At 47.7% G+C, this 21,694-nt stretch overlaps 1 protein-coding gene across 1 annotated transcript in view; it reads right to left on the reverse strand.

The window, feature by feature from the left end:
- The window catches only part of TRMT1L (tRNA methyltransferase 1L), a 540,757-nt gene that overhangs the window by 486,332 nt on the left and 32,731 nt on the right, over positions 1–21,694 (reverse strand). Inside the window, exon 4 of the mRNA XM_086957219.1 lies at positions 5,615–5,677. Within this exon, the coding sequence (XP_086813345.1) occupies positions 5,615–5,677 (63 nt within the window). The remainder of the gene's footprint in view (positions 1–5,614; positions 5,678–21,694) is intronic.

Raw genomic sequence — 21,694 nt, forward strand, 5'->3', positions numbered from 1 at the left:
ACACACACACAGGCACTGCAGTGGCAGGCCTGAGACATGTTAAAGGTACTACATATTTAGATAGCACAATCAGTGCAGCAGACCCACTAGTAGCATTTAATTTACACACCCTGGACAACTGCAGTGTACTTTACTAGGGACTTAGGAGCAAATTAAATATGCCAATTGGGTATGAACCAATGAAAGCATGCGTAGGGGAGAGATCACAAGCACTTAATCACTGGTTAGCAGTGGTAAAGTTTACAGTATCCTAAAGCCAGCAAAAATGAGTGCAGAAAAATGGTGGGAGGCAGGAAAAAAGTTGGGGGAAGACCACCCTAAGGCTGTTGGCTCTAAAACCAACTATAATGTCAGAATATGGGTGGCAAGTGCCCAGTTCGCTGAGGGATATGAGCTTGCAGCGGAGCAGCGACCCCAAAGTTGGTATCAAAGGATTTCATGTTATGAGGCATCTGCCAATAGCTACTGCAGGAGGAGTCAAGTGTGCAGCAGACCATGACGAAGATGATGTGCTATCTAGGAGGGGAAGCATTCTTATTTCAGCTTGACAATAACCGGAAAGTGCCGCCACCGCAGGGAGAGGGGCGGTGGTGGGGAGGGGGGGGGGGGGGTTGTGACTAGGGGGTGTACTCAGGAAAAGGTCAGCAGCACGGGTAGACAGTAAAGTATCTCTTGGATCGACCCTGGTAGCAAGTCATCTGAGGGATTATAGCTTTGACTCTGAGAAAGCAGGTTAGTTACTGAATGTCATCTGCAAGTCTGGGGTATTAGCTATGATGGGGAATCTGCAAGATCTCGAGGCAAAGATGATGAGAGGGCCTCCCTGTAGGCAGAGTCAAATGAAGAGATAGGCAACACTGTAATGTAATTCCGAAAATGGGATGTTGTCAACAGTGCAGAATTACGATCATTCAGGGCATGCTCTCGGGATGGAGGTTGGACACTGCCTTAAGACTTTCTTTGAATACGAGGCCAGAAGGAACCTTTACCATCAAACATTCCCACCCCTCCCGCAGGAGGTGGGGGTCTAGTACCACTACACTCATGTATAGGCATCATCTTGCCCCCAAATGCAGTGGGATGACCACAACCTGGAGTGAGGGCCCTACCCACGGGCACCACCCCAGTGGCGGCCCACCCCATTATTTCAACAAGCATTATAATGGGAACACCTGCCAAAGCAACACATAACCCTGACTGAGAGCATCTCATAGTGACCATACAGTAAACCCACTTAAATCACAGTGGCTGTGAGTCTGGTTGTTCAACTAACGCATTAGCAAGAATACATGTCTAGGCATCACTTGGAATGACAGGTACTTGTCATATTTAGTAACATAAATCAATGCAAATCCATTACAGCCCTTAAAAGGCATCACCTTTATAATCACATGATTATGCAATTACAACCAGGCACATTGGCACGAATGCCTGGCAACATATTTCCAATGTACTTATTTCACATATTGCATGTGACTTCCAGTCCCCAAAAGGAACAACATTATGTAAATAAACCACTTGTGCAAATGCACCTCTTCACCTCTAGGGGCTTTCTCTCCAAGACATTCCAAGTTCAGCCTCTCACAGCTCAGCGCAGTCCCAAACATCAGCACCTGGCTGCAGAACAAAAGTTCTAGCAATACGTTGGCATAAACACATGGCTGAACCCTTGAGGGGTTATTTCCTTTGAGTCCCCGGAAACTTAGGGGGGAGGGACTTTTCACTTTGGTGCTAGGGAGTCTGCGTTGCTCCCGCAGCTCCCCCTGCACCTTTGTGAACAAATGTCAGTGACCCCATCTTCATGGGGTCACCACAGGCACATGCTGTAAACAAGCTGTTTTCATCACCATGCCCTGCAAGGCATATGGGGTGTGTTTCCCCCCTGCTCGTGAATACCTGTGCAGTGGCTCTCCCGCTGCTCCGAAGGGAGCTGTGCTGCCTTTGATGGTGGCCTCTCGCCACTTCACAACTTCTATGGGGGCCTGGTCCCACCTGGAAACCCTGCATGCAGGTAAGGCGGAGAGCAGCTCTTGGATCCCACTCCTGGCTGCTCTCGCCGGCTCCCTGACTGGCCACCACCCTTGCATGCTACCCCAGGAGCGGCATTTCATTCTGGTCTGCCAACTGCTGTGGGCAGGCACAGACTCAAAAGGATTGCGATGGCACTCCTGCCTCGCGCCATGGGAGAGTGACATCACTGCCCCCTCCACCCTTTCCCTGACATTCGGGGCCCAGGAAAGGGTCCTGGGCGCCACCCACATTCAAGGGGAGCGCAACAGCGCTCCCCAGCTTCTTCTGCGGGGCCTAAAGATGGGTTCCCAGGCAGCTAAAACCTCTTTACGGGGGTGGGGTTCGATGGCGCTCCCCGGCTTCCTCTTGGCAGGGGCCCAGAGTTGGGGTCGCGAGCCTAACAAATCTCTTCACTGGGGACGCAATAGCACTCCCCAGCTTCAGTTTTTGTCAGAGTAGGCTCCTGGGCCTCTGGGGGCCATTTCACGGGGAGCATGACTGAGTTCCTCAACTTGACTTCGGGGTGGCCCAGGTTGGAGAGACATGGCCCAGGTTGGAGAGCCATGGCCCCGTAGGCACCTTTGCGGGGGCACGGATGCACTCCCCAGCATCTCCTTCTGGGGGCAGCCCACGGGACCTGACCCACCCCGGGGGTATATCAAAGTCCAGCAGCAGAGCCCCATGCGCTTCACCATCAGTCCCAGCAAAGGTCGCCTACCTTCTGTGGGGGGGGGGGGGGCATATCTCAGCCCCGTGCGACCGATTCTGACAATCCTGGCCTCTTTTCGCTCCTGGTGGTCAGCCCTAGCCATCTGGAGCACTTTTTACCATCCTCCTGGCCTCCAAGAGGGTGACTCTGCAAGGAGACGTCTTCACTAGCTCCCTGCGCCAGCATTTCACCTGGCTCTCCTTTTAGGCCTCCTCTCCTTGTGCAGAGGCCCAGGCTTCCTCTTACTGGCCCTGGACACCCTCAAAAGCACAGTCCAGAATCCTGGGACAGTCAGGGGGTTCCTCCTTCCAACTGCCCATGGCGCCAGGTTCCAGCACCAGTCTTCCTCAGAAAGGCAACACCCCAAAGAGAGCTCCTCTTCCTGTGCAAGGCCTTTTAGCCCCTTCGATGCTCATGACGAGCTGAGCTCGTCATGAGGCACAGTGGAGCTGTGCTGATGACATGCTGAGCTCGTCATGAAACATGGAGTTAATGAAAAGTCAGCACAGTGGGGGAAAATGCACAGCAGCGATGTGGTGAAGAGAAATTGGAGAGGGCTGGTAGGAAGGAACTTATGTCTATCCTGCAGTGACACATCACCTCTCGACCCCTGATCGCTCCTTCCTGCACAGGCCTCTGGGATACTTCAAGATTGCGTCCTCCTGGGGTCTCATGCCACATGGTCTCAGAAAAGCCCTCTTCCCCCTTGCTGACTAAATGGTGCGGGCTGGGAGCAGGCCTGGTGCAGCCTCACCCCATCTCTCCCTCCTGAAGAGAACACCTTCACCCTTGGGAATGCTTGCAGTGAAGGGCTAGGCCTTTGATGCAACGGCTTGGGGGGCAAGGTAATTATTCTAGCCTGGTCTGATCACACCCAGCTGGGTTCTGGTTATGAGCCTAGTTAGAGGAATATGACAATTCTGGATGACCCATAAGCAGTACAGATATGGCTTTGGACTCAGCAGAACAATTTATTTTACACAACTTACAGTGTACTTTAGTGCATGTCTGCAGTGTGTAGGCCCTGGGGAACTGAAACTACCCGATGGGGTCTCTGTCTCCATTGGAGAACAATGAAGTATTCCTACAATAAAAAATCCAGTACTTGTATAGCGCACAAATCACCCCCAAAGGGATATCTCGGCGCAGGGGCCGTTGGGACGATTAAGCAAGCTATTGCCCAGAGTCGCATGGTGCTGGGCAGACACCTGCCGACGGAGCCAGTGTTCGAACTGTGATCCCCAGCGTTCAGCGTCAGTCACCCTGGCCGCGGCGCCACACCTCTTCCCTTTACGATGAAACAGTAAAGCACACCGACTATCCCTTACATGTCCCCCCACATTATAAAGCATATTCCATATCACCACCCAACTCTGCATAATCTCTGCCACACCATTCTATCTGTACCAGCTCCAGTGCTGCGCACAACTGGAATCTCCCCCCCACAGCCCTTACAAGGGTGCACATACACATGTGCACACTGTCCACATGTAACCAGTCCAGTGCCCCTTACCCTGGCTGCAGGGCAGAGGTCTTATTTCAAGGCGGACACCAGTGAAATCCACATGCAGTACATCTTATCATGAGTTCACTTGGGTGTGCCCCAGATTATGAGGCTCTCCAATGGTAAAAACTCAAAAATCAGGTGTTCGAATAGTAAACAATCTGGGCAGCACAGATGGTCAGAACCACCTTCTCACAATACGGAATGTAGGTCAAAGTTCTCCAAGGTGTTCACACCCATAACCTAGAATGATGGAAGTTCAAGGACTAAAGGGACACACATACTATTTGAAAATAAAATCCTTCGCAAATTATGACCAACAATTTGTCATGCCATAATACGTAAAAAAATATTCTCATTTCCGGTTTAACCACTCCCAGGTAACAGCACACCCTCACATCTGCCCAGATATCAAAAACTCATGGTGAACATCTCATGCAGAGTGCACTGAGGAGAACTGCACGTGGACTGAAGATAGCTGCAAATATTACACAAAGTGGTGGGTGATAAGAAGCTACACAATCAGGCAAGTTCAACTAATAACACAATAAGTTCAAATAAACGGTCTCTAACCCAGAAGTAGGATCAACCACAGGGAGCTGTGCATAAATGTTACTATAACATCAGAGTTTCTCATCTGCACACAACCAAATACAACCCCCTCAGCCTATGTGCCTCATCATCCAAGTAATTACATTTATAGTTGCTTATATTCACAACATCTTAATACGTTTATCATGGTGATGTTTATTTCCAGTACTTTTTTGTCACTGGGGCAATGTTTGTTGCAGAGTCATAGACTCAATATGATTTAGGTTTACTTATGTCTTTCAGTTCATGTCCTTACCTTTTTGCTTTTCCGTTTATACTTGCCAATACACCACATGGTTTGGCTCGTTTACACCGTTCATGATGTTAGAGCTAAAATTCAGTGACATAATTTAAGCAGTAAAATCTAATATGTGTGATGAGCTTCTTAAACTAGCCTACTATAGGGACACCAATGTGCATATAAAGCCCAAGCCAGAGTCAGCGAAAAAGCATTAGAAGCGTTCTGCTGAGCAGGACACCAATGATTAGACCCACTTTCAAACCCACAGACAAAAGTCAGAAAAGATATCATAAGGAAGCCCTCTATGGCAGTGGTTTACACCAACAGTGGACCCATGGCATAAAACCCCGAAAAGGCTAGACTCAAATCTTTGATTCTCTACCTAAGCAAGTTGTGAGAAGAAATAAATATTCACCAGCATGAAAGATATGGTCTACAGTAATGCATCCTCCATAAAAGAGCAGTCACCCTTCCATTAACTGAAAAACATGTCTCTACATCTCCTGCTGGAATTCAGCCACAATTCCATATACTGATATTAGATTAAATGACCACTTACCATCAGTGATGTTAGCCAGTTCCTCCAGTTCCCCAAAACTTTGCACCACAGATATGTGTTTTTCTGTTTAAAGACAATACAAATTACAATGTAACAGGAATTCAAGAAAGTATGTAATAGAATATAGGGCTGTGTGCTACAACCGCTCATCTCAACTAAAATAAACAAATCTCACTTAACTTAATATTGAACCAGGAAAAGAGAAACACTTGTTTCCAATCCAATCCAAAAATTCTTTATTTCGGTCTTTAAGACCATAAAAGATACAATGCATAATACATTAAAACAGAGGTATTAAAAAAGATGTGGTTATAAAAACACATTACATAAAATTAATTGCCAGGTCATTCCAAACATGATGAAGGATGAGAAAAACTGTTCATAGTTGGGAAACATTTCCTAACACAATAAAGAGCACAATCCCTAATTATAGGAACAAGTTCATGTTTTTGGCATTTGTGCCTCTAACAGTTTTTTCCTAATCTGCCACATTGCCATAATGAATTTCGCCACTGCAAAAACTATGTGTGGCAGAGTACTAGTTCTCAATATTCTATACGCAATCAAATGGCTCCTGAAACCCAAATTCCTGCGTAAGGGGACCAGCCAGTGTTTCCTTGGTCTGCGATATGCAGGACAGAAGAAAAAAAGATGGGTTTCATCCTCATCATGGGAGTTACATCCTGGACAGGTTTTGTTGTCCCGCTGTAGCCATTTACAGGTGAAGGTTTTAACAGGCAAAGTGCCGAGCCTCCACTGTATGAACAATTTCCTGGCTAGAATGGGGAAGATAATGTCCATAAAACTTTCAAATTCATATGAGTTTTTGGATTGCAAGAAGCGTTCAGTTAGGGTGCCGTTGTTAGTTGCGGTCAGGAGAAGATCTAGGCTTTTTTCCTTATGTATTTGAACTAATCGTTTACGGGAAAGCCTTTGGCATCCTATTTCTGGAGCCTCCCAGAGCTCATGCAATTTTAAACGATACAGTTCTTTCTTGACAAAAGCCAGCCAGGGAATTCTATTTCGCTGGTTCAAGTCCATTACATGGGCAAGATCACTCCTATATTGTGCAAGCTCGCTGGTGGACCAGAGCCTGTGCCAAAATCTTAATGGCTTGGACTCCAGCTCAGCAGCGATGGAGGGTAAACCCACGTCCAATCTAAGGGGAAACAAAGGTGTGCCACGGGGGAGGGCCAGGAGACGTCTGAGGAAGATGTTTTCAACTCTGGCGAGATCTGGACCTGCTCTGTACCCCCAAAGCTCACTGCCATAGGATGCTGCCGCTTTGGCCTGTACTTTGTACAATTCCAGTGCCGGACTTATAGGTTTGAAGGTTGAAGTATTTACAACCTTCAGAATTGCACCAGTTAGTTGGGACAACTTTAGCCGGGATCTTGCTATTTGGGGGTCGCAGGATAGATGCTCTTGTAGTGTTACCCCCAAATATTGAAAGGTTGTAACCCTTTCCAGGCTTGCTGAACCCAGAGTGGGGGTAGGTCTGGATTTTGGGGATGGATTAAAGATCATGAATTTGGTCTTCTCTGTATTGATCTCTAGACCATGTTGTCTACAGAAAAGACCAAATCCATCTAGAATCCTTTGAATCCCCATTGGGGATTTGGAAAGCAGGAGGGTGTCGTCAGCAAACATGATAGCTGGCACCCTCCTGCCTGCCAGGCGAGGGGCGTCATTGTCCTTAACATTGTCAAGGTGAGATATAACGCTGTTGACAAAGAGGCAAAACAGGGTTGGCGCCAAGACGCAACCCTGCCATACCCCTCTGAGAACAGGAAACCTTGATGACAGCGCTCCATCCCTCCCACACCTGATCTGCGCAGAATTGCCGTTGTGAAGTCTAAATATGGCATGCAACAGTTGTGTTGGAACACCCAACTCCTTTAGGACCTCCCATAGTTTTTTACGTGGGATCAAGTCAAAGGCTGACCGCAGATCCACGAACACCATGTATAGCCTCCCCCCCTCGATCGTCACCGTTTTCCAGTACAGGAGGATGAGGCGGAAGATCTGGTCCATGGTGGACGTGTTTTTTCTGAAGCCAGCCTGGTGGGGACTCAAGATTTCATTTGCCTCCATCCACTCAAGGAGATGGTCCAGGAGGAGGCGAGAGAAAAGTTTTTGGGGAACATCGATTAGGCTGATCGGCCTGTAGTTGGCTGGGAGAAGAGGAGAACCCTTTTTGTAAATTGGCACTATCTCAGCTCGCAGCCAAGTACAGGGGATCTCCATACCTCCTAAGATGGCATTAAAAAGAATAAGGAGGTACGGGCCCCAGATCTCAGGGTGTTGTCTGAAAAGGTCACCGGGCAATCTATCCAATACCGGGGCCTTCCCCATTGCCAATCTCTCTACAGCACTAACCACCTCACCAAGAGAAAATTCCAAACCCACTGCAGGGATTGATATTGCATCAGAGGCCACTTCATAGGCGGACTGTTCACTATCCTGGTACAGTTTGCCATAGTGGGCTTCCCAGGCAGATGGTGCAATATTAGGCTCCACTGCAGCTTTAGCTTCTCCTGTGCCATTATTTACCAGGGACCACTTGTTTCTTTCCAGCTAGCATGAATGATCAAGTATAAAACACTTAGGAGGAGCAACTCAAACAGGAGGTTTGGAACAGCGTATTGCATACCCTTTATAGGCAATCAACATAAAGAATGCAGGGACATTCTCCTTGGCAGATCAAAGTATGGATATTCAAGAGAAGTAACAAACTACTGCTAGTATTAAAATAATTAAACTAAAATAGGGATGAGATTTAAATAAAATGACATGACTATTATTTTCTTTGTCAAAAACACAAATTACAAATGGAGTAAATGTTTTTTACATCCAGGTTCTGTTCCAACACATACAGGCTCATATGCTTCTCTCAACAGGACTTCTCACCAGCAGCAAATAAAAAACATACAAAAGCATTTATTTAGACAAACCACAGTTCCCGTGAATGCTGTAGAAAACAAATACCATACTATAACCAACAGAAACACTTGCCCAGTACACAACATCCATGACAGAACTTCCTCGGTCTCTTTCCTTTGCTGCTCAGAAGTGAACTAAATAATTAGTGCATGACTTTCTGGGTATTCTGAATCGTTTGACGTAATTATATTGGCAAAAGTGACGTGCATGTCGGTAAATCAAGAAGCTTTGTAGAAACTGCCTGGACTTCTCACGTCGGGGAGTTACAAGCAGAGATATTCACATTGCCTTCATTGGGGGACATTGGGCATTAACAAGGTGTGGGGGGACCGAGAAAAAGAACTGAGATACTAGTTACCCTGCTAGTAGTTGTGAAAGGCAGTCCCCCCACTGTTTAGATATGGAGTACCTTAGGGCTTGCGAAAGTCTAGCAGGAAAGGCCTATGGCAAGAGTGCTATTGGCTTACTCAGCTTACAGCATGGTGAAGGGTCATGCTCTGCAATGCAAAACTAGCCACTATGTGGCGTGCCACAGCACCAAGGAAATACAGACCAACTTTCTGTTGCGACAAAAAGCCTCACTGCAACACAAGCCAATTGGCTAAGTCGCCTGACAAACTGCTGCTTATGTATTTTTTATTTATTTAATACAGGAATAGGAATTACAAACTTATCTAACTTTGCAGTCAAAAAAGAAAAGTAATGGGAATTATGCGAGGATCTTGCTGGGGTACAGACAGGGTGGGCTGAAAGACTGTCACTTTAACACACAACAAAATGTAAATATCGATAAATTAACTGAACTCCGTTCGCAATTAGGAAAATTAAAATGAAGCCCATTTTTTGTAATTCTGAAATGTGATTGAAGCAAGGATTTTAGTAGGATCAAATCAAGACACTTTACTTGGTGATGTACAAATGATAAATATTCACTGAAACACGATTTCCACACATTATCATTTGTAATGTGTGGAATGTGTGCAGATTTAGATGCCATTTCAAGGAAACACTTGTTGTCTGTAAACTAAAGTGCGCTCCTAAAATGCATCAGATACCTTTAAAAAAAATTGCCCACCTCATGGCTATTAAAGCTAGGTGGGTCGCAGTGTTGGTCTTTCTAAAAAGAAGGTTATGGTTCTGAATAGTTCGGGAAGCACTGCTCTACAGCATTTATCAAAACACATGTAGCACCCGAAGAGCCTTTCTCTTTGGGTGAGGAGATCCAGGTAGCACCAAAGGGGAAAACAAGCATTTGCAATGCAATAGGTCTCGCATTTACACAAGTTTGAGCTATTGGCATTGTAAATAACAATGCCTTTTTTTATGTTTTGGTTTTTAAAAACATTAATCGCATTGTCTTTTGCAATGCCAATAGCTTAAACTATCGCAAATGCGAGAGCTATTACATTGCAAATTTGTGTATTCGTGTGTACCTGTGTATAGAAATTTAATAAATTACTTTGAAATCTGAAAATCACTAGTGCGTACGAGGGAAATCTAATTGCTGTATTATAGCGGTTTGAAGTTGTGCATGAGCTGCGAGTTCATGTTCCCACTGCTGTGGTCTGAGGTCACATAGTTGTGAATTGAGTGAAGGCAATGGACTTAGGTTATGTCCCTGTGGGACGAATGTGCTCATAAGTCTCTTCTGCACGCCTCGGAGGGCGAGTGTGAGTCTGACTCTGGGCAGAGTGTGCGCATTTGTACATTTACTATTGTACATAGTAACGTTGTTTGCAGCCGAAGTCAAGTCTCGGGGGGTCACTACCAATTTCACTTAAAAAAAACACCTCTATTGCCTCTACGTTTTGAAACTCGCTACGTGCCAGGAGCTGTTACTTGGATATACTTTTCTAAAAAAAAAACACTGTTATTTTATAACGTGGGACTTCTATGTGGGTTTGCTGTAATAATCGTTTGGGGGCAGTTTAGAGATCTAAAAAACACCTCTGAAGGGCTCACTTTCTGTGTTTGCTACGGTACGATAATTTTTCAATGTTGGATAAAAGGCGGATTGTGATAGTATTTTTATCGGCATCATCCATACTATTATAATAAAGAGAGAGCCCAAACCTTTGAGGCGGGTAATCTCAGGAACCACAGCACCAATCACAACACCCAATACAGCGTTGGAAAGGGCAGCTGTAGCAGAAGGACATAGGCTATGCAGACGCCCACCATATACATTTAAAAGGTAATAGAACCGTGCCAGCAAAGTAGTCCCTTGTGGGCGTGTCTGCGTGGTGCTGTGGGCGTGTGCTGGGGGCGTGACAAACGCTGGGGGCGTGTGGTACGTTCCGCATTTCATGCCATGTCTCATATCGTGTGCTATACCCACCCTGCTCCATTTAAATACCCCTGCAACCCATAATCATAACCCACCCGTACTCCTTAAACAGACCCTCCAGGATATCGCGATTTGCCTCAAAATCGTCACTTTTGTAAAAATGCAGCGATTTTTACAAAAGTCCCCGCGAAATCGGCACTTTTGTAGAAATCGCGGTATTTTTACAAAAGCTAATCCATGCCACTATATCCTGGGGGGTCTGATTGCAGGCGACCTCAGACAGATTACCAATGTTGTGAAACAATTTCGCTCTGCAATCATTGCAAGTCAATATCAGACGTCAGGAGAGGACCTGAAAGACCGGAAACAAGAACAAAATAAGTGGCATTAGGTGAAGTTCTGTAGTAAAAATAATTATAAGGGCCTAGCAAATCAAGAGTACAGTAAAACAGTTGCAAAAGTGTACCACCCCTAGTTTCAGATGGTGGCGCTGTTTTTAATTTTGAGTTTAGCACAACAGCAGTGTTTATTTACACAATATAGATTGAAAATTAATAATCCCAACCGCTCATGCCACTATTATAGCTTTGTGTGACCTAAAATAGTCTGAATTGTCCCACTTATTAGGGGAAATGGCCCTTTGGGCGCCTTGGACTGGGTAGATCTGTGGTAGAAAATAAATGCCATTCTATTGCCAGAGGAGGTCCTTTATTACCTAGCCCAGATTGATGGAGGCTTTGGTAAATACGACACCACAATGCCCTCAGGAGTGTTTGTTTTTATCTAATGTGCACTGCAGCCTTTCTTCTTCAGGTCCAACCTCGCACAGTCACTACAGCCCTTTAGGGAAGATAGCTGTGCGTGCCCAAGTACCACCCTATACTCCTGGCCACATCACTGCATACGATTTTGCAGGTGGGGTGCCCACAATGCAAGCTGCACTGAATACTTATTTTATTTACATATATTTAAATAGTGTGCACCGGCTGCCTGAATTGCTTCTAGGGGCAGAGAGAAAAGAGAAGGATGCAAGAAAGTGTGAACATGTTCTTGAAGAGATGTGTTTCCAGCAGTTTCTTGAAAGCGAGCAGGTTGTTTGCGTTGCACAGGTGTGGGGATTGGTTGGGGCGGGCAGCTACTTAGAAGAGAATACTGGATTTGGCCTGTAGTTGGCTGGGAGAAGAGGAGAACCCTTTTTGTAAATTGCCATTGGACTTGGGAATGCATAGGGAGTTCTGCACGTTGGAGTTTAGGGGTTAGGAGAGGGTGCATTCACAGTACACATATAGCTGCAGAGAACCGAAAGTGCACCGTGCATAAGTAGGGCTGTGAGTCAAAGGGTGTGCATCACGGTGGACTCGGGTGAACTCTGCATTTGACATCTCGCTCGGTCACGTCATCACCTACTCCAGGTCTGGTTCGACAACAATCAGAGCACGCACTTCAAGAGACCAATGGTGCGGACTGTCCAACAATGTCACGCCCCTGGAATACTTCACCACTTCATTTCCCCACGAGCAGCACCAGGGTTTGACAAGTTGAGAATTCCCAAACCATATCCATATATACTCTAATATCTGTACATGCTTTTCGAGGGAAACAAAGTGTCTACATTGTAATTATACCAAATACATAGCTTCATGTTAAATAACTAAAAAAGCTAAGATATCTGTGTTTGTTGTAGGAAAAATGGCCGAATAAAATGCTGCAAAATTGCCGCTAAATTTCCATATTTGTGACGCTAAATTTCCATTTTTGTGCCGCTAAATTTGCGAATCCATGCCGCTATATCCTGGGGGGGTCTGCTTAAAATACCCCAACACCCTTAAACATTAACGCATCTTAACCCTATAAATATACCCTGTACCAAGCGCCAAGAAACCGCGTGGTAGAAGAGCGCTATATAAATGTTTTTAAATTTTAAATTCAAATACCACAAAACCCAAACCTATCCCTAAACACTAAAAATACCCCAAAACCCAAACCTAACCCTGAACCCTAAAAATACCCCTGTACCCCAAAACCCAAACCTACCCCTGAACCCTAAAATGCCCCTGAACCCCAAAACCCAAACCTACCCCTGAACCCTAAAATACCCCTGTACCCCAAAACCCAAACCTAGCCCTGAACCCTAAAAATACCCCTATACCCCAAAACCCAAACCCAGCCCTGAACCCTTAAAATACCCCTGTACCCCAAACCTAACCCTAAAACTACCCCTGTACCCCATAACCCAAAACTATATCTGAACCCTTAAAATACCCAAACACCCCAAAACATATACCTCAGTACCCCAAAACATATACCCCATACCCATACTTAGCTTATCCAAACATAAAAAAATACATGCTTTTACCATTCATGCATTTACAACGAATTTTGTTGTAAATGAATGCGTGGTAAAAGCATATAAAATGTAATGCCATGCGTTATAATGGCATTGCGGAGTCATGGTACTTTCGAATTCAAAGTATGCGGAGTGATGGTATACGGAAAGAAAGTTGCGGAATAATGGGTGTTTACCCTCCCCCAGTAAGTACATTGGTGGCACAACGGCCCACATCTCCAGCAACATACTCATATTTTTTCACCACCCATTTGAAAAATGCAAAGGTCTCTCTCATTGATGGCCAGCACCGACATACACTTTTAGACACTTACCGCCACAAGTTCTAGAATTGCGAACTTTAGAGCTGGGGAGCTACGTTCGAATCTTGACATCAGCTCAACATCCTGTGATTCCAGGCAAATCGCTTTGTCTCCCCGTGCCTACCACAAATGAATGTGTTCTTCTGTAATGTAAATTGTGCTCATGCCATGTTGTCGAGTTCGCGCTATATAATATTGCAAGGAAAAATAAAGTAGGGAAACTCGAGTTCACACACTACTGAACGCGCACTTTTAAGTGCATCAGCAGTGCACTGTGAATCGGAGCGTTTCACAGGCCTGTCACAGATAAGAAATGCTATCAAAACGAAATCCTAGGGGAGGAGCCAAGATGGCGGCGAAGACGGACGGATAGTCTCCCGGCTCCGCGAGCCTTTGTCTCCCGCGACGATATCCTGCTTTCCATCCTGACGTCGCGCTTCAGCGAGAGGACGGTGAAAGAGCGCTGCATCGATCGGCGTTTCTCCGGTGTCCCTGCCTGCCTGCTAGCCGGAGATCCTGCTGAGCCGTTCGGACGGCTCTCCTTCGCCCTGGTACCGGGACCCATTCAGCGGTGTATGGACGGCGGCAGCCACAGCTACGAGGGGTGACTTGGTTGATGCGGTCCTGACGCTATACTCCACGATACCCGCTGCTAATAATCTCCTCAGCCCTTCCATCGGCTTTTACAGGTCGGCCGCCTGGGAATTCTCTCTGCTGCCTCCATTGTGATCTTTGTGGATGGGGCGCGCTGTGACTCCCATGTTAGCGTACATCCACTGCTCAACCCCAAGCTTGCCTTTGGCTGAGTCGACCGGGGTGGAACTTTCCTGTGAATCACCCGTTCTTTGCTGCTCTGGGCTGCGCCAGTGGCTTGGGTCCCTGCTGTATTGCGTAGACTACACCCGCATACCCCTGTGTCTCTCCTGGCTAGACTACAATGGCGGCCGGCTTGGTAAGGGAGATGGCGAACGATGCCTTGTGTAAGGACTGGACCGCGCTATGTGGACATGGGCAATGTGCTGGACCTGGCGCCGTACCTCCGGAAGCAGGGACGGTGGAATTCCCGACCGCCCTAACCTGTGGCTCTGTTCTCGCTGCCCTAGCCGACTTGAGAGCCGGATTGTGTGAGGGCGCTAGGTTGCTGGAACGGAAACTTGAGGCTGCCGCACTTAAGATGGGCTGTGCTTCGCCGGCTTGTTTGCCTCAGCGCACCGCATTGTCTCTCCCTACTCCGGATGGGGATACAGTGTTGCCGCGCGAACTTTCGGAGGATCGCTTGACTTGCAGTGTTGGTGTGTATGGCTCGTTATCTGCCTGCCTCCCTGGTGCTTCATTGTTTCCTTCCCTGCTTGAACTTATTATTTCGGCGCAACGCCTGGTCAACCTGGCTGTCTCGGTTCAATATGCTCCGCTACCATTTCAGGCTGTTTTGCAACATCGGGCGCACCTGGCAACTCCACTGTTTTGTGCTCATGGACTCGTTCGAGACTGCAGCTGTCCATTTTGTTTTGGGGCATCTCCTCCCTGTCGAGAGCGGCCATTTTGCTCCTTTGTTTCATCTGTGGCGGTTTCATCTGTGGCGGTTGCCCGGCGGGAGCCATGCCCGGGGGAACGGGTGCGGACGGGCCAGGGCTAATGGAACTTTTTCCACAACTGTTGCTGGATTGGCCGGTGGGGACTCGGACTGAGGCACATCCTTAAACGCGTATTGGTGCGAGATGCGGTGACTCTCCCCATTTTATTATGTGTTCCTGCTCATTGTTTTTGTTGATATGTGGGGTGATGTGCACACTCATGGCTGGGTAGCCCGGGAGACTTTTGAGATGGCCCTCCTCTGATATCACAATAATTCCTTTTTCTTTTTCTCTTCTTTCTTTCCTTGTTCTATATTTCGGGTTTATTGGGCGACAGACACACTGCTGGGGGGGTAGGCCGTAGCCTCTGCATGCGTGTAGGGTGGGGGGGGGGTCGGGGGATGGGATTTTAGTTTCCTGGTTTCAGTTTCTATGGTGCCTTGTTTTTTCCTTCGTTTTCGTTTCTTCTTCTTTATTCTATCTTGGGTCCGTGTCTGGGACTGCTAGGGGGTGGGTGGCGGTGAACACTGGGTATGATGTTAGGTTGATACTCCTGCTGCACAAACTTCGAGCCGCCGTGCCGCCTGGGGGGACTTGACTTTTGGGTTGTTGGATTACGTGGTAAATTTGTCGCTACGGTCATGTTACGCCTGCACGGACTCTGCTTTCTTAGTCTATTGTTTATATAAAAAAAAGTCGAACTTTAATAGCTGCAACAAAAACTTTAAAATTAACCTTCATTGCTCCTGGGACATGGTATCACGATGATCTACAGTATAACTTTTAAATGCTTGCTCATTGTAATAATGTGTTACTGTGTCGCCGTATTGCATGCGCTGGTGCTTCAAGAGTATTCGTGGCCGGCCTGATGTTTGTGGGCCCGTATTTGTTCTTTTACTAATGCACAAAAATAAAAATAAAAAAAAAAAACGAAATCCTACAAAACAATATACTACTGGCCGGCAGCAATTCATACCCGTACAACGTCGGGACGGGCTGCTAGTTTACTTATAAATATTGGTCGGCTGGGTAAAATACTGGCTGTCGACCAGTTGAGTGTGTAGTAATCTATCAGTGGCGTGTGTGGTTTTTTTGTGTTTGAGAGGGTCAAAAGTGTGCACCAGTCATTATGCTGCGATACAAGGGTTATAAAGTTATGCGGCACGTTCTTGGCTCTCCATTTCATCCCAGGCTGGGGTCAGACTTAGGTTGTGCCTGCCGGTATGCAGTTTGCGCATACGTCCCCCTCCTCCCTCGCCCACACCTTACCTTCCAGGTGGGCAGCCGCTGCTGCCTCTGCCCGCCCTCCTCTCCTTCTTGTGCTGCAAGAGCATGGCCGAGGCCAGCGCGGCAACCCTGGGGCCCGGGCCACTGCCCCGCGGAACATTGCACCGTCCAAACACCTGGCCTACGCCGCCTGCTGCTGCCGGTAGCCCGTGAGAGGACTGAGGGCCCTGCAGCCAGGCCAGCCCGGGCTCCACAGGTGTGTCCTGCTCGGAGCTCACTACCCCTGTCAGCGCTCTCCGAGGCCCACACGTGCAGCCACAAATCAAACGTGAAACAGAATGTGTCTCTCAGGAATGCCGTATCGCAACCTTCCAGCGTCACAGATCTATGCAGATTATTGATTTTAAAAACAATTCACTGCTGCTCGTTTGTGTCCCTCGCCCCTGTCGCTGTGTCTGTGTTTTTTGTCAAACTAATTTTAATCGGACTGGGGCTCGGTTTCTATTCTAGCATGTTGGGACGTGAAATATTTCTACTCCATCCGTGACAAAGGTTTTTGAGCGTGAGAACAGCTGTGGCATACAATGATTCCTGATGCATTGTTGACTCGCACTCTTTCAACCCTTCACACGTCTAGGCACACAAGCCAGTCAATCAAGAAGCACTCTTTACTATACAAGATAGAGGACTATTAGCTTTGGCAATTCTTAACTCAGACAAGGTTTAATATTTCAAATTAGGTTGTTTATAAATGTTTTTACACTTAGCAGATGAGAACAGCGGGAGCTCGCCCTGCCTTCAGCTGTTGTTGCTGGCACTCGCCCTCTAGTGGGCCGGTGTGGGAGAAGAGCTTGCGCAAGGCTGATGTCCGCGGCTTGGAGGCTGCTGGAGTGCGAGACGGCCGCGCGGGCAAAGAGTTGCTGGCGGAGCAAGGAGTTGTGCGGGGGCACGCGAGCAGCCGAGAGGGAGCCGGAGCCTCAGCAGGACGCGCGGGTGGAACGACGGGGCCCAGGAGCGCCTCCAGCTGCCGCCAGCAGCCATGGCGCAGGCGCTAGCTGTGATCCTCTAGACTTTACTTGGACTTGTGGCTGTGGTGCGGGAAGGCGAGACCTACACAGGTAAGGGGAACTAGGACTCCTGCGGATGGGACAGATCTGGGTGCTGTGGGGTGGGTGAGCCCTTCTGCAATTGTGCTGGTATGCTGTGACAGCTGAAGGGAGCACTTCGGGGCGCCTTGACAAGCCGTGGAACCGACGGCGGAGAGGGGGAGGGGGCGGGGGGAGGGAAAGTGAAAGTAACTGCAGGTTTGCAAGGGAGACAGGAGATGGGCACAGCGCACAACTGTACGTGGTGAGCACGCGCATCCACATATCCGATCTGGCTTGCAGCCTGCGTGTGCTCATCTCCGGTCTCCCTTGCAAGCCCTTGAAAGCATAGTCGACTATAGGTCTCGCTGGCGGCAGCGCTTCACGCTGCGTCGCCAGTAGAGAGACCTAAAAAGGCGGTGATGGATAAAGAGCACACAGGAAATTATGAGAAAGGGGATGAAAATGGATCACTTAGCGAACAGCAGCATCACCAGCTTAAGAAGGCACTAAGGCCATAAGGTAAAGAGAATCAGGAGAACCTAAAGCAGCAACCTCTTGTGCGAAATTGCTGAACAACAAATTATTTATGGGAAGCAGCGCTGACCTGTGAAGTGAGTTTCCCATGGGAGGTGGGAAGATTTAGCACAAAGAGGGTGATACAGGTTGCAGGTTACAGGTTAATTTCTATTTTATTTCTTCACCGTTCTGATTCTTTATTTCCTGGTGACACATACCTGCTTCTAAACACTTCTTGAGCCCCCCCGCACAGCCGAATAGGCTCTGTTGAGATAGGGGGCACAGGGAACCGCCATCTTGGGGGTAGGACAGGTCGGCGGTCTAGCTCTCGCTGCCTCCTGCCCTCCTCTCACTCCTTTAAATGGCGGCAGGGGTTCGTCCGCGCAGTGGGCGCGCCTAAGGCAGGCCCGTCTGCGCCTGACCCGCGCCCAGCGCCATGACCCCTGGTCCACAACCCTCTGGAGCCCCGTCAAGACTGGTCTTTAGTCGAGATCAGCTGTTGAAGCTAAATCCGGGCTGTGGCAAAGTGGGCTGCACTACTCTCAGGCCAGACACTGACTGCCAGACAAGCTTGCATCGGTGTTCATCCTGTTTGCTTCCACTCCCTGTGCTTATCTGGGATTGGGTCCGGTCACCCTATAGGATCTTCCCTTTTAAAGAGGTGCGGGGGAGCACATTACGAGTTGCCTCCTGATTAACGCAAGATCTTTAGTAAAGAATAGCGTGGAGTGTGCAGAGCTGATTCAGGAGAGAAACATAAAAATCACCTTCATCACAGACTTGGACTGATGCAGCTTCTGGGCCACACTTAGCAAAAGCAGCCCCACCTAACTATCTGAACTTTGTTTTGGATAGGCCAGGGAAAAGGGGATGGGGCCTGGCTATGATCTATCAGGCCTCTATTCAAGGGTCCTTTCAGCCAATGGCTCTTAAATCATGCGAAGCCCTGGGGTTTAAGCTTTTGCTATCTAACCAGCAATCCCTTAAAGGCTGTCTTCTCTACAGGCCCCCGGGGGCTAAGGCCCGGTTCCTCGAAGAGATGAGTAATATCCTTGAGGAAGGCTTGTGTGCTAACTCCTTTACAGCCCTGGGCGATTTTATTTTTTATCTAGAGGGCAGTACTGACCCGGACATGCTCACATTATCTGATGCAATGCACGGGGCAGGACTTATTCAACTGGTCGAAGGAGCGACACACCTGGCATGACACACGCTAGATAGAATCTTTACAAATAATCCTGATCTAAAATTTGTAAAGACCGAACCCATGGCCTGCACAGACCATTCTGCGGTGCTGTTTAACATCTTCAGCCCTCCGGTGCATAAGTTAACACATGGTAGGAATACCACAATGATTTGCAGGCCTCGGAATACCACAATGATTTGTAGGCCTTGGAAAAAATTGGATGGCCATGCTCTTGAGGAACTCTTGGTGTCTTCTAGGACAGTGCTGCCAACTGATGTGAACAAAGCGGCTGCCAGATACACGGAATGGATCGATCAGGCCTGTTGTACCCTGGCCCCGCCGAAAGTGTGCCGCTCGACGAGATCGGCCCAGTCAGCCCCATGGTTTACAGATGAGCTCAGAGATGCTAAAATTGTCTGCAAGAAGCTGGAACGCAACTGGCGCTCCAACTACAATGTTACAGACAAGAACAGATTGAAAGCTTCCCTAAGGGTGTACAAGGATCTCATAAGGCAGGCTAAGACTGCCTACTTCACAGATCGGATTGAGAGGGCAAAGAATTCATCTAAGGAACTCTTTGATACCGTTGCGGGCTTTGCCACTTCCAAGCCAGTGATCGTTCATCCAAGCCTGGAACTCTGAGTCGCTAGCTGAGTTCTTTCTTAACAAGGTGCAAGCTCTCTTTACAACTCTTGAGCAACAGGTAGCCTTGAGTTTACTAGATGGCTCACATGGGACTGCTGCGACTATCCCTCAGGAAGAGAAATTTCTGGCGTTTGAGCCAGTACACACCGATGACATTCTTAGACTGCTGCACGCAACTAGCTCAGGCTCTCCTCTTGACCCCTGCCCAGTGTCAGTAGCTAAGCTAGCGGCCCTCCCAATCGCAGATACCCTAGCCGTGGGTTCATTGCTTCCGGGGAAAAATCTAGGTGTTGCCGCAAGGTTTCAGGATTGCATGAAGGTTGTCAACATCTGGATGGAAAAAAGTTGCTTAAAGTTGAACTCCTCTTAAACGGAGGTGCTACTTTTTGGGCCTAACACCAACCTCTGGCGCCCTGAGTGGTGGCCGGGAGACATGGGACCCCCTCCCTCCCCTGCTACAAAGGTGAAGAATTTAGGAGTGATCATGGACGACCAACTCTCCTATAAACCCCAAGTAAAGGTGCTCTCCTCATCCATCCACTGGACCTTGAAAATTATCAGGAAACTCATCCCTTTTTTACCAGTTGGGAGTAGAAAGACGGTGGTGGCAGCCCTTGAGCTCTCTCCCCTCGATTACTGTAACAGCCTACTTCTTGAGGCTCAACAGGGGCTGCTTAACAAGCTGCAGGTATTACAAAATGCGGTGGCCCGTCTTATTGTCGGTCTGCCGAAATTTGCTTCCGTTTCCAGGGAGTTGCATAAGCTGCACTGGCTCCCGGTGCGGAAACAGATCAGGTTCAAGTCCCTATGCATTGTTTACAAAGCACTCCATGGAATAGGTCCAAAGTTCCTCCAGCAGCTCTTCCAATGGAACACGCCGGAAAGACAATTAAGGTCGGCTAACTTGGGGCTGATCAAGACTGTCCGTATTAGGACGGTGCGCTGGGGGGGGGGGCGTGAGAGTGGCAGCGATGGCCTGGAATGCCCTTCCTTTATCCCTAAACCAAAGTGCAAACCTCTTGGCATTTCGAAAAAAAATGAAAACTTGACTATTTTCGACTTAGATCAGAAGTTAGAAACTCAGGGAGTTACCACTTAGCGCCAAGACACCGGTTGGTATCAGTGTGCTCTAAAATGGTATAAATAAATAAATAAATAAATACAGATGAAGAAAATTATGGGGATTCCTTAGGTGGGACACAGACACAGAACCTTGACGGGACAGGCTTGCCACTGTGAAATGAACACGACCAGCACAGGGAATCCACAGAGAAGTCCGAGAACAAGGGCGATTTCACCCCAGATCTGAATATAGAACCTAGATCCTTATATTGGGTGCTCTCAGACAAAGTGACCAGGCAGCTCCTGAAATCGCTCAGGACACCTTTAAAGAGAGGGTCCCCAAAATAAATGCAGGGCAACGTGCCCATGGTCATATATCGAGAATAAGGTACAAGTCACAGCTGAAGTAAACACAAAAGGATCAACTTTATGTTAAAATTTCCAAAGGACGTGCAGTCAGGATTTTTTGCTAGATATCCTAGATTTGGCAAAAGAGGCTAAGACTACAAGAATTGCAATGGACCCAGATGTTTCAAAAAGGTACATACGACATGCTCTCATTTACCTGTACACATATATCCCATTCATATGCACACATGTGCATACATCCCAGAAGAACACATTCTCACATGGCAGCCCTGTCATAGTGACCCTAGGCAAAGTATTTTGTAGAAACCTTAGTCTTTCGCTCTATGGGCAAATAGATTACAATCAACAAAAGTGGGTGTGGGGGTGTCTGGTGACATTGCACGAGTGGCTTGGTCTTCAGTAACTCGCAATGATTTTCACTGATCAGAAGGAGCTCTCACTAAAGAAAAGGTTAGAGAACCCTGTTTTAAAGAAATATAAAGTAATTCAGTGCTTGCTGCTGATGAGTAGTAAAGTTCAGAGGAACTATAATAC

Source organism: Lissotriton vulgaris, chromosome 1_1, assembly GCF_964263255.1.
Source record: "Lissotriton vulgaris chromosome 1_1, aLisVul1.2, whole genome shotgun sequence".
Lineage (NCBI taxonomy): Eukaryota > Metazoa > Chordata > Amphibia > Caudata > Salamandridae > Lissotriton > Lissotriton vulgaris.